Genomic DNA, 12,622 nt, shown 5'->3' on the forward strand with positions numbered 1-12,622 from the left:
AAAAGATACATGTCAATTTTTACTGCAAAAGCCACATGTAACATTTGGAATAGGAAAAGTAGAGGTTTTGACAAAGAAATTTTTAAGAGGCTTTTGTTTTAAAAATGGTTTGTATCCAATTCCCCCTTTATCAAAAACACATTTTTGTTCACCAAGCATTAAATCAAAATTTTTCTTGCATTGAGTGAAATTTTGAACAATTTGAATCAAATCTAAAATATTTTCTTGTAAAGAGGAATTCTCCTTAATTAAAGAATCATAGTTGACTTTTTCCTTTTCAAAATTATTTTTAGCTTCCAAAAGTTTCTTTACCTCTGTTTCTAATAAAAAGATTTTCTTTTTGAGAGTAAAGTGTTTGAGAACAAGTTTTTCAAATTCTCCAAAAAGCTCATCATATGAGATAGATAATTCATCATATTAAGAGTTGTCATGTGTATTTACCTCGTTTTCAATGGCTATAAAGCACATGTTGGCAACTTCTTCTTGATCATCATTTTCTTCGCGATCATCATTGTCGCTCTCATTCCATGTTACTTTGAGTGCCTTCTTTTTGATAAATCTATTTTTTTCTTTACCATTTTCTTCCTTCTTTTGAATCGACAATTGTTGCGAAAACTTTTCCATTTCTTAACAAGAAAAACTAGATCTTCAAGTTCTTCATCATTTATACTTCCGCTTGAAGTGCCTTCACCAACAATGGATTTTAAAGCAAATTGACGTCTTTCCTCTTCTTTGCTTTTCAATGTTTTCTCCTTGATTTTGACATTGTTGAGCTTATAAGTCATTAATGTTCTCTAGAGTTTTTTTTCAAAGGATACGTGTTAATATCTTTTGTATTCTCTATCACCATTCTCAATGGGCTCCAATCTTTCGATAGTGACCTAAGAATTTTACTTGCAAGCTCACCATTAGTAAATTTACGATCAAAGCCTTTGAGGCCATTAACAATATTGGTAAAATGAGTAATCAAGTCAATAATAGGTTCATCTTGTTTCATAAATAAATTCTCAAATTCCTTAACTAAGAGATTGATTTTCGTTTCTTTCACTTTGCTAGTTCCAACATGAGCAATTTCTAAAGCATGCTAAATATCATAAGCGGAATCACATGTACTAATATGATTAAATTCATTTATATATAAAGCTCAATAAAGTATATTTTTTGCTATAGCATTTAAAGACAATTTTCTTTTATCCTCTTCACTATATTCTTCTCTAGATTTTGAAATTGTTTGATCCGGTTTATCATCCTCTTTAATAATTTTTTCAGGCACATATGGACCAAATTCAATAACTTTCCAAATATTATAATCTATTGATTGAATAAATATTATCATTCTAAGCCTCCAATAGTTATAATTAGTACCATCAAACAAAGAAGGATTATTTGTAGAATGTCCCTCAAGATTTTGAAAAATATGGTTAGCCATTGCTCAAAATTGTAGAATTTTAATTTCAAAGTGAGCATCTCACTCTGATACCAACTAAAAGTCCAAGAATAGCTAACCAAGAGGGCAGTGAATTAGTTTTCAAGACTTTTTTCAAAAATTAATTCTAAATTTAAACAAATGTGATAGCAAATGAAACAATTAGACAAATATGCACAAATACAAACAAACACAAAGTCAAATAAAAACAAGTAATGAGCACAATATATAAGTGGTAAATGAAAGAGAGAGAGAGAATGCAAATGATGTAATTTTGAAGGTTCGATCCAAGACAATGATTTATGTCCATCGTTACCAAGCTTTTCGCCAAGAGTAAGGCATTTTCACTATGTTGATTGACTTACAGTGTAATTCAACCTTTTACAACACTTCTGATAATTTACAAACAAGGAGCACCGATCCTTATACAATGTTGAGTTTTACGGGACCTCAACACGATCCACACTATTGAGCTTTACGAAACCTCAATATGACCCACAGTTTATCAGAGTGATTTTACAATACAATACTCTCTTTATAAATAATACAAAATAAATTAAGTATTAAGAGAGGCTAACACTTCAATGAATAATAATGAATGATAGCTCAAGTGTTATATGAAAAACTTTGATAAATATGATAATTAAAAGTTAGATTCAATCAATCAAAGTGTTTCAATGAGAAGATTATGAAGAAATAAATGCAACGTAAGTTCAAAATATCTTCTCAACAAATATCTCTCTTTAAATGAATGATTGTAATAAGTTAAGCACTAATACATATATGAAACTTTAATGAACTTGATGATTGTACAAATTTGATTCAAGTTTTCACTACGAAGAAGTAGAAATGATTTTACAATATAAGTGTAAAGACATTCTTCAAAAATATATCTCTCTTTTAAGATACATATAAATAAATTAAGAGTAAAGAGAGATAAAAAATCTTTAATGAGATAAATTAATTCAAGAAATTTGATTCAATCAAAGTTTTTGTTAGGAAGAAATAAATGAAATAAAATAAAAATGTAAGCTCAAAGAAGATTTTTCACAAATATATTTCACATGGAAACTCTCTTCATGGTTGTTGTGATAAACGAAAGCAAAGTGGTATTTGTAGCAATCAAAAAAGAAAAGTTTTGCCCAACCGCATGATACAACCGGACGTCTACTTGTCAATCAGACGATCAAACTAGTCGTTGTGTAACGATTAAAAAATTTGACCGTTGGCAAACCAAACGTCTAGTTGACCGTTGACTTTTTTTTTTTAAAAATTATTATTAAAGAATTGTGATCTAATTTCAAGTATGACTTTGAAAAATCGATCTTACTTTTGATTAAAGTATTAAATGCAAGTGATCATGAAAATAACTTTTCGTGCACCAAATGATTTTTGAGTTATTGTCATTTATTACTAAAGTTCAAAGTGTTATACTTTTACATATGATCTAGAAAGCCGAATCTTTGATCTTGCTTCGAAGTTTCTTTCATGTTTGGCTCTTAAATTTTTCGTCTTGGTCTTTTTTTTATGCCGTTTCTCATGCTCTTGCTCTTGATTTTTCTTGGTATTTATCTTTTAAGCTCTTGTCTCGAATGATTTAACTTGAATGCTTAACTTCCGCTTTGATCTTCATTTCAAGTTTGGTATATAATGCTTAAATGATTTTAACATTGAACTATCATCACACTTCAAATAAATTGTTGGAAACAACATTAATCTTGTCTATTATGATCAAAACATTGAGGATGAAGTCAACCATATCTCAATAATTGGCTTCATATGTTTCGATTGTCTTCCTTGCTAATACTCAGTTATACTTCTCCTATTGAAGCAGGTTTCAGCGATTCTGCAATACATGGAAGGCTGCAATCTAAACAGGCTTACGTTACCGCTGATTTCTCTTTTTCTATTAGTCACTGTTGCAGGCAATAAATAAATAAAGGCGCCATTTCTCCTGACAGTTTTGCCAGCAACATAAGTGTGCCGTTAGTAAAACAAATGAAAGCATAGTCTTTGCTATTGGAAAGATCACTATTCAGTGGTAGGCCGATGCAAGTCTAGAAATCATTCTTTGATCTAAGAATGTTTTTAATCATTCGTCAAAAGTTGTCGGTATGTAATGTATAGTAAAATAATTTCGGTATTCATGTGAGATGGCACGTGAGGACTAAATTAAAAATGGGAAAAATTCACAAACCATGTTTTAAGTGTGCACATTTCAAAATTAAAGTGGTTAAGTTTAATTATGCAAAAATCAGGTTTCTATCTAATTAATTAAAAATATTTAATAATTAAATATAATAAAAGTCACAATTACACAATTAATGGTCACAGATCTCCAATTATAGGTCACATATTTAATTATTGATTACATATTATCAAATTAATTGGTCACAGATTTTTTCGTGGTCACAACTAAAAAATTTTGATGGTGAAAGATTTTTTCGTGGTCACCAATCAGAAAATTTTGTTGATCACAGATTATTTTGAAGTCGCAAATCAAAATTTTTATGAGTCACAGTTCTCATCATTGGTCGCAGATGAAAAATTATAAGTCACAGATTATATATCAGTCACATATTTTCAAATTTGTTAGCCACAATTATCAAATTTTAAGATCACAGGTCATAGGTCAAACGGTGGATCACATACCACCACCACCTCCTTCGTCACCATCACCCTCAACCTGTCACTATCGCTGCCGCCGCCACCAAACCACCACGACATCACCACCAGATCTAATCAACTCTACCAGCTCTCCAGCCACCAAACACCATCTCCACCGCCATCGGAAACCACCCGACCGTCACCACCAAACACAATAATAATACCCAAAGCACAATCTCACCACCGTTTCCACCCAAATCACCACTGCCAACAACCATCGCCAACAACACTACCACCACACATAGCCACCGTCAGGGGCACCACCACTGCAAAACACAAAACGGAAAAATTTTTAATGACTTGTTGCCTAACCACACCATCTGTAACCAACACCGCCCGCAAGATCATCACCTTGACCCCACCTGCATAATCACACAATCTGCGACCACTAATCATGACCAACAAACCACACACCACCACCAAAACCACTGCCTATCCAACAACCCCCACCACGACAGTCGAATCCATCCCTATGCCACTACTGCCACAAACAAAAACCATACCACAAACAAAAATAAGTAGTCGCCGGAGTGAGTGAGTGAGATCTAAATCTACCAACGATGAGATCGAAGAACCCGACTGGAGATCAAAGAGAGGTGTGACAGAGCCATTGAGTGAGGTTGCTTCAGAGGAGTAGAGGGAGAAAAAAAAAAACATAATCACCGCCTGTAAGGACGGTAAGGTTGGCTCAATGCGTCGCCACAATCGCCGTCGCCGTTATGAACCCTGCCGCCGTCGCCGTGTTTTGTGATGAAAAAAGGGAGAGAATAAGGAGAGATAGAGAAGATGGTAGAGAGAGAAAGATGAGGAAAAATATTAGGGATTGGAAGTTGAATTGGGTGAAATTAATATTTAAATTATTAAATCAATACCTAAATTTTGCATAATGAAACTTCACCCATGATTTTTGAATTGTGATGTTTAAACCCCTACTATTGTGTAATTTCCTCAATAAAAATACCGTACGTTAAGAAGGGGTTTATTCGAGAAATTTGCACACTTCTGTGAGACGACACTTGAGGACTAAAATTAAATATATTTCCAAGATTTTAAACTGATTTTAACTAGGTGGAAATTACATGGTAGCAGGTCTTTGAAGATCACAATCCAAAAATCAAGGACCAAGTTTGATTGTTCAAAAACCAGGTTTTAATATAATAATTAAATATTAACTATTCAAATTTAATTCCCAAACCCTAATATTTTTATCCCTCTTCCCCCCTTCCATCTCTCACTTCTCTCTCTCTAACTTCAGTCCCCCCCATCCCGATCGACAGTCACTGCCTTTCTCCGGTGCGGTCGCCACAACACTCAGCAGGGAGTAAAACGTCCATCACTGTGAGAGCCGTGGTTTCCTCTACGGTGCGATCGCCTTCTTGCGCAATGGTAAAATCTCCATCGCTGTGGTCGCTGGTTCGATTTTCAGCAGTGGCAATGTCGAGTATAGAGGTGGTGGCGATTGCTAGTGGTGGTTTGGGCTGATGTGGTTTTCAGCTGGCGGCGTAGGTGTGTTGGTGGAGGCTGCTTGTAATGTGAGCGACCTTGTCACTGCCCATTGCTCCGATTTTCAGCAACGGCGTCGTTGGGTTGTGGTAGAGGCAAACCATAGTTGGCGGCGCCGGGGTGTGTTGGTGAAGGCTACTTTGTGAGCGCCGTGATGTCAAAACCCCGTTGCTATGAGCGCCGATCTGAATTTCAGCGGCGACGGCATTGGGGTATGGTGGTGGTAGTGGTGGTTTCGGGCTGTCGTGATTTTTAGCGGTGGCGGCGTCGAATTGTGGTGGTGGCGGAGGCTGTTTGTGGTGGTGGTAGTGGTGGTTTGGGGTTGTCGTGGTATTCAGCTATGGCGGCGTCGGGCTGTGGTGGTGGTATTGAGGCTACTTGTGGTGGTGGTTTTGGTGTTGATGGGGTTTAGGTGGTTTTTGTTGGCTGTTCAGGTAGGGATGCTGGTGGCGATGGTGGATCTTGTTGGTGGTGTAGTGGAGTTGTTGACGGTGGTGGTGTGGTGGTAGTGCTGTGGTGGTGGTGTTGGTGTTCTGGTGGTGTTGGTGGCGGTTGTCCGTGACCGATTATTTGGTGTCTGTGACCAAGCAAATTTTATTGTTACCAAATTTTAACTGTGACCTACCGAAAAAAATTTGAATTATGACCTGAAAAAAAATTTTGATTTGTGATCTCGACATAATTTGTGACCAATTATTTTGTGACTTGTGACTAATGTGACCTTAAAATTTGATGATTGTGATCAACAAATTCAAAAATATGTGATTAATAGATAATCCGTGACCAATAATTTTTCATCTGTGATCAATGATGAAATTTGTGACCTATAAAATTTTTGATTTGCGACCTTGAAATACTCTGTGACCAACAAATTTTTTGATTTTGTGACCACGAAAAAATCTGTTACCAACAAAATTTGATTTGTGACCAATTAATTTGATGATATGTGATCTTAAATAAATCCATGGCCTATAATTGGAGATTTGTAACAATTAATTATGTAATTGTGATTTTTATTATGTTTAATTATTAAATATTTTAATTAATTAGATAAAAACCTGATTTTTGCATAATTAAACTTAACCACTTTAATTTTGCAGTGCGCATACTTAAAACATGATTTGTGAATTTTTCACCTTTAACTAGTGTTATTCCTATTAACATATTCTATTGATGACCCATCCAATAACTTGCATGTCACATTGGACGGTTATCTTCAGCACTATGATAAATAACATTATTCTCTTTTTAATGTCTAAAAGGTGAAAAGAGAAACTCGTGTGGGCAGTCCAATTTCCAGAGCATGAATGGTTCCCGATTGTAGAAAGGATCGAGCACGAGTTGGGAGGCAGAATCCCAGGAAGTCGGAGAAGAAAGCTACCATCCCTGCCATCACCAAATTCCAACGTCTCAAGTCATTATTCTCGACGTGCATAAAAATCAGCACCGCCACCGTCACCAAGTTATGCCTAATACCGCCACCACCGATGCAGCCGAGATATGGTACTGCTAGTACCACACGCTTTTGACTTCTTTTTCCAATCTGAATTAGTGTGTATCAACATACATTATATGTTATCTGATTCACATAAAATATCTATCAATAAATTTTTAGTCAAATTATTATGACTACACATGTTGGTCCAGGATTGAGCCTAGGAAGAAATCAATTAGTTTGAAAGCCAAACGTGAATGTTATTAATTGGATTTATCTTACAGGAGAAGCAGTAGAGTTGAGCAACTTATAATTGAAAAAGATAATAAATTAATATGTAGAGGGATTTGTCAAATTTATAAGTTGAATGTTCATACTGTCGATATTCCTATTTAATAATCTGGATCTCCATCTCTCTCGCCCTATGAATTGCCGTTCGGACATATGCAAAAGCCATCAAACTAGTGCAATGGATACCGGCAGACCGGCAAGGTTTATGGTGGCGATGCTGGTGATCTTTCTGATACTCGAGTGTTTACCGATGGTTTATGCCTAAAGCTCCTCCACCTCTCAAGGTAAATATTTTTGATAGCGTACGAATTTATTTTGTCACTTCATCCAATCTATTGACAAAAAATTAGTTAATCATCTTGACACGCGTAACATTTGGCCGAGTACTTTTTCACTTTGATTGATCAAAAAGTACATGTTCAGTTACTCATTGTTTGACAACCATTATTTCAAAACTCTTTAATTATCATTAATTTTCAACCACATATTTACACTATAAAATATTTTCCAAGTAAACCCAAAACTTTTCTCTATTTTTTAACCACATTATTCAAAAAATCACTAATCAAAACTTCATTTTCACAAAATAACGGCCATCAAACAAGGGCTTAGTTTTCTTGTTTTTGAGGGTCAAAGAACACTACTAGTCACTCAAGTTTAGAGAAATCTCATGTTAGTCACGCAATTTGAATTTTGTATCAGTTTGATCTCTCAATTAAAATTCATTTTTTTTCCCCTTAAACAGAATGTCTTAGGTAGAACAGAGCATCAAGATGAAAATCTTCATCACGTATATTCTGTTACAGAAACCAAGGAATTGTAATTGAATTATTAAAATAAAACAAATGACAAACTTTAACTACGACTACATGAAACTTGGCTACAATTGAGAGACTAACGTGCTTAGGGACAGGCCGGGAGCGACGTTCATCATGGTGCTTGGGAGGCAAATCAAGAAAACTAGCTATTGATTGCCGTGGGTATTTTGTTGTTCTGGAGAGTGGCACCGCATCGGAGAGCTTGAGAGTGGTTCCCAGCCCCCCGCCGGCACCAAGGCACAACCTACCTCCGCCTCCCTAGTGTTGAAGTCTCAAAGTTTATTTTTTTCTTCTTCTTTGCAAATCTTGTCTCAAATGATTATAAAATGGCCCAAAAAGAATTTTATTGATGTGGCGTGTTAAAAAAAAAAACAAAAAAAGCAAAATTTCATTTAAATACAGAGATGAAAACTACAAAAAATTCAACTGCAAACTACACCTTTTCAGTCCACTTTGTTAGATATCTTTATGTAATTTAAAAGCCTATCTAGAGCCTTACCACTATCAATGGCCTCTCTGGCTCTTTCCATGGCTATGGAGATATCTTCTGCACCATCACATCCTAGCAAATGATCAACCATTCCAGCATTTAAAACAATACGATCATATGCGGGACCCTTCTCCCCACGCAGAGCTGCTAATCCCAATTCNCTAAATACAACCTAGTTCGATCAATCATCTTGTAAAAGAAAGTTTAAAGAACCGAATTTCTTATAATCGGTCATTGTTACTGTAAAAATTGTATGTTTGGCTATGCTTAAAAGAAGTTAATTTTTTTACCTTTTTTCAAGTAAAAAATTAGTTACTTTTTTGGGAAAATAAGTAACTTTTTTTTTGTTGACCAATGAAAAAGTTATTCATTTTAAACCTAACTTTTTTACTTATAAATAAACATTCCCTTACTGTCTTAAGATATTTAATTACCTTCACCACCAAACCAGCTTGAACACCTCTTCTTCTCATTAGCATCAAAATAGACTCCTCATAACCTCCGTGATAAAATCCAGCAACAATTGCTTCCTTACCGTGTGCCTAAAATTGAAAATAGCAATTGGTTATGAAATCTTAACCTACTCTTAACTACAAACTGAGACAAGGGAGACTAAACATTACATAATTTTAAATTTTAACTGCAAGGTTACACATATAAACATGATTGTCTTTCAATTCTTTTTTCTCTCTCTCTTTTTTTTTTTGGGCATAGGTTGTTTCAGGGCAAGCAAGTTACATATGCGAACACAAAAAATATACATAATTTAATTCATCAAGAATATACTAAGAAGACATACCCGCACAAATTGCTGAACTTTCTCTGTCGTTGCCAATGGTGGACGTTTCTTTATATGTTCCCTCAATCCAGTCAGTGAATATCTGCAAAGAGGTACATGATGCAAATATGGCAAAGAAAGACAGGAAGTACCAATAACATATGCTCACTACAAAGATAAATAAAAGATAAATATACTAAATTTTTTATTAAATCGGCTTGAGGAGAAATAAATAGTTGATGTCGTAGAAAAACAAGGAGAAGAATAAATATTCATACAAACAAAAATGTAATAAGTTTGTCATACTGAAATGCACAAATCAGCTTCATTAACATTACCCACTAGTTAAATCCATTTGTCATTAGATCAGTGTCCAGTGACAACATCAAAGTATAACAGCTCTTTAACACTTGAATATAACCATTTTACAGGATTGTCATGGAATAAAATTCTTCCCCTTGGAAAATAACTTGTTAATGCAACGCAAGAAGGTGAAAGGTATTTTATATACCCAAGTGAAACGGGGGAGGGACGGGGAGAGCTCCAGATATGATTGTAAGGTTTGCTTACAGAGATGGACGAGCTTCACGTTGACTTATATATGCAAAACCAATCTTATCATCCTGGATGAGGAATTTCAATGAATGAGAGTCAACAACATAATGACCAACATGTGGATACGCAGGCACATGTACACAAACTCAAGCACATGTAGAGAGAGAAAGAGACTGACCTCAAGAAGCTTTTTAGCTTGCAGTGGGGATAAGTGCGTATTTGCCCCCATGAACTTCAACATTTGCTCTTCTGTAATGCCACCCTACAATCAATATTCAGTTTGCAAATCAACAGTTTTGGACTCTCTAAGTTTCACTTCTTTTCAAGTTCTATAGACCAGAATCATCATAAAACAAGTAATAACAACAGATACATATAGACTAAGTTCTAAAAACCAGAATCATCAGTTCCATCAGCAACATATTCCATTGATAATGACATTATGTTCCATCCATATCAATTCTTCAATTAATCAAAGATGAAGAACACATCCCAATGGCAAGGTAAACTGACTGATAACCTTAGGCGGCATCCAATCCACGCCATGAAGCAAGCAAGATTCACCATAACAGGATCTAACTGCAGCTACAAAAAGCGTGCTCCTGAAGTAGCGGGTATTACCATCATAAGGTTCACCATAGTGGGTCAATGATTTCACATCAGCAACTGGTACTGGGCCTGGTAGAGCAAATAGACATAAACTTAAATAGATAAACGCATATTAACCATCAGTGCTTGCTAACAAAGCTACTATTAAGCTATATACTGAAGAAAACATTACCAAGTTCGTCATCAAATGCAAGGCAGTAAGCTTTTAGCTCTCGATCTGTTTCCCTATTCATGCGCTGACCTATCAAAAATGCTGAAAGTAGTGATGTACTCACATTCGCTGATAAAGTATCTTCTAACCTCAGTGGAAGTACGTCTTTCAGAACACCCTGAACCTCCTCATACCCAAGATGACCACCAGCCAAGACTTCCCTGAGCGCACCCACCAGTCTCATATCAGAAGTGCTGTTGCCAATAAACTGGGGGCCTATAGAACTACCTATTTCCATGATGGACCCTTCAGGGTCAGCTAGAAAGATAATATCTGGAGGTAGTACTCGAACTAGTTGTGGCCAATAATAATTTATTGCTTTCCTTTCGCCTTCACTCCATTGTGTTGGCTCCGGAAAGGTATTCACACGAATTGTCATTGCAGCAAAAAATGCCCCAAGTTGCGCCTCGGATACTTTCTCTTCATCTTTGAGCTCTCCCTTCACTGGTTTTGAACAAACAATTATGCATTAAAAAGCCAACATACAATATCATTGCTTTGAATTTCAATTCAAAGATTATAAACTATATCTGCAGACTTAGATGCGTTGTACTTTTTTCCTTTTTCTACCACATTATAACGGCATTTTCAAACTTCATAGACACTGGAAGCGCACCAAGTTCACAGTTTGGTATTCTAAATCTCATTTTACCATGAATCAATCAGAAAGCACTAACTTTAAGAACTCTATAAATTCATAATAGCATGAGCATTTATATAAAAATGTGTTAACTCAAACTAGGAATTCGGTTAGTCTATAGCTCAAAGGAACAGTCGATTCCAAGCTCAAATGAACAGTTGGATTCCAAGATTGATATTCTCAAACTGGCTACTATCTCACATTGCTTATCATGGTTGAACTTTTAATGGAAGATGCAATAATGTGAGTAAATAGAACTTTGACAATATGAAATCAAAATCAAATTGAAGTGAAATGAAACTTACCTGATCTCAAAATGGTATCAAGAACCTTAAAAGCCTGTTCTTCTTTGAGAGGCCTAGTCTGAGTAGGCCCGGTGCAGACCTTAGTTTGGGCATCCAAAACAGTTGGGTTGGGCGGCCGGAACTTCGGGTTCCGGTAGGAGGTTGAAATCGCCGGGTTCCGAATATGGGTTTCGGACAGCCCGTGTTCATCATCCACTGTAGCCGAATACAAAACAGCTTTAATCCTTAAACCACCATTTTTTGTTGTTGGAAGGAAAGTGGGTTTTTGAAGGGGAATTTGGGGTATGATTTTGCGTACTGGGATTGGAGATAAAATTGAGTCTGAATTAAACAGAGCTTTCATTTTTTTCCCCTTCTTTTTGGGTATTTTTTGGAGAAGTGGATTTGGATTGGGGAAGTCGCTCAACGGAAATGGTGGAGGCAAGTACCAGGCTGACGTTTGATTTTCGTTCACTCCTAGAAAAAGAAAATGCGAAAAAGAAAGGGACAAGTCTGTAATGAACCATTCTGCATCTATTAGGGCGTGTTTGATTGGCCATAAATTTCATGAAAAGTGAATTCCACTTTTTATCTTTATTATTATTTGATGACACAGATTTATCATGAAATTTATATTCCAAGTTTCCCCCACGCGCCCGTTTTCCTTCTTTTTCTGGAATTCCAATTCTTATGGGTTTGGTAAGAATTGGAATTTCAGGCAAATTTTTTTTTTTTTTTTAGCAATGAGAGCAAATTATATGCTTAATTGTAAAAAAAAAATATTTTTGCTTAATTGACAATTTTCATGTAAAATAAAGTCAAACGAATATCAAACGATAGATGATTTTTTTGGATGTTTCCTTTTTTTTTGGCAATGAAAACAAATTCTGTCTACAATATTAGTAAATTCTATCC

The 12,622-nt window shown here is 35.5% G+C and overlaps 1 protein-coding gene across 1 annotated transcript; it reads right to left on the reverse strand.

The window, feature by feature from the left end:
- Positions 1 to 8,503: 8,503 nt before the first annotated feature.
- LOC111398296 (anthranilate phosphoribosyltransferase) lies at positions 8,504 to 12,254 on the reverse strand. Its single transcript, XM_023025215.1, has 8 exons — positions 11,729 to 12,254; positions 10,745 to 11,227; positions 10,484 to 10,641; positions 10,142 to 10,225; positions 9,979 to 10,031; positions 9,430 to 9,511; positions 8,981 to 9,172; positions 8,504 to 8,802 (listed from the first exon to the last, which is right to left on the reverse strand). The coding sequence occupies exons 1-8, from the start codon at positions 12,069 to 12,071 to the stop codon at positions 8,584 to 8,586; spliced, it is 1,614 nt and encodes a 537-aa protein (XP_022880983.1). The 5' UTR covers positions 12,072 to 12,254; the 3' UTR covers positions 8,504 to 8,583.
- Between the last annotated feature and the right edge of the window lie 368 nt (positions 12,255 to 12,622).

Source organism: Olea europaea, chromosome 8 (genome assembly GCF_002742605.1).
Source record: "Olea europaea var. sylvestris chromosome 8, O_europaea_v1, whole genome shotgun sequence".
Lineage (NCBI taxonomy): Eukaryota > Viridiplantae > Streptophyta > Magnoliopsida > Lamiales > Oleaceae > Olea > Olea europaea.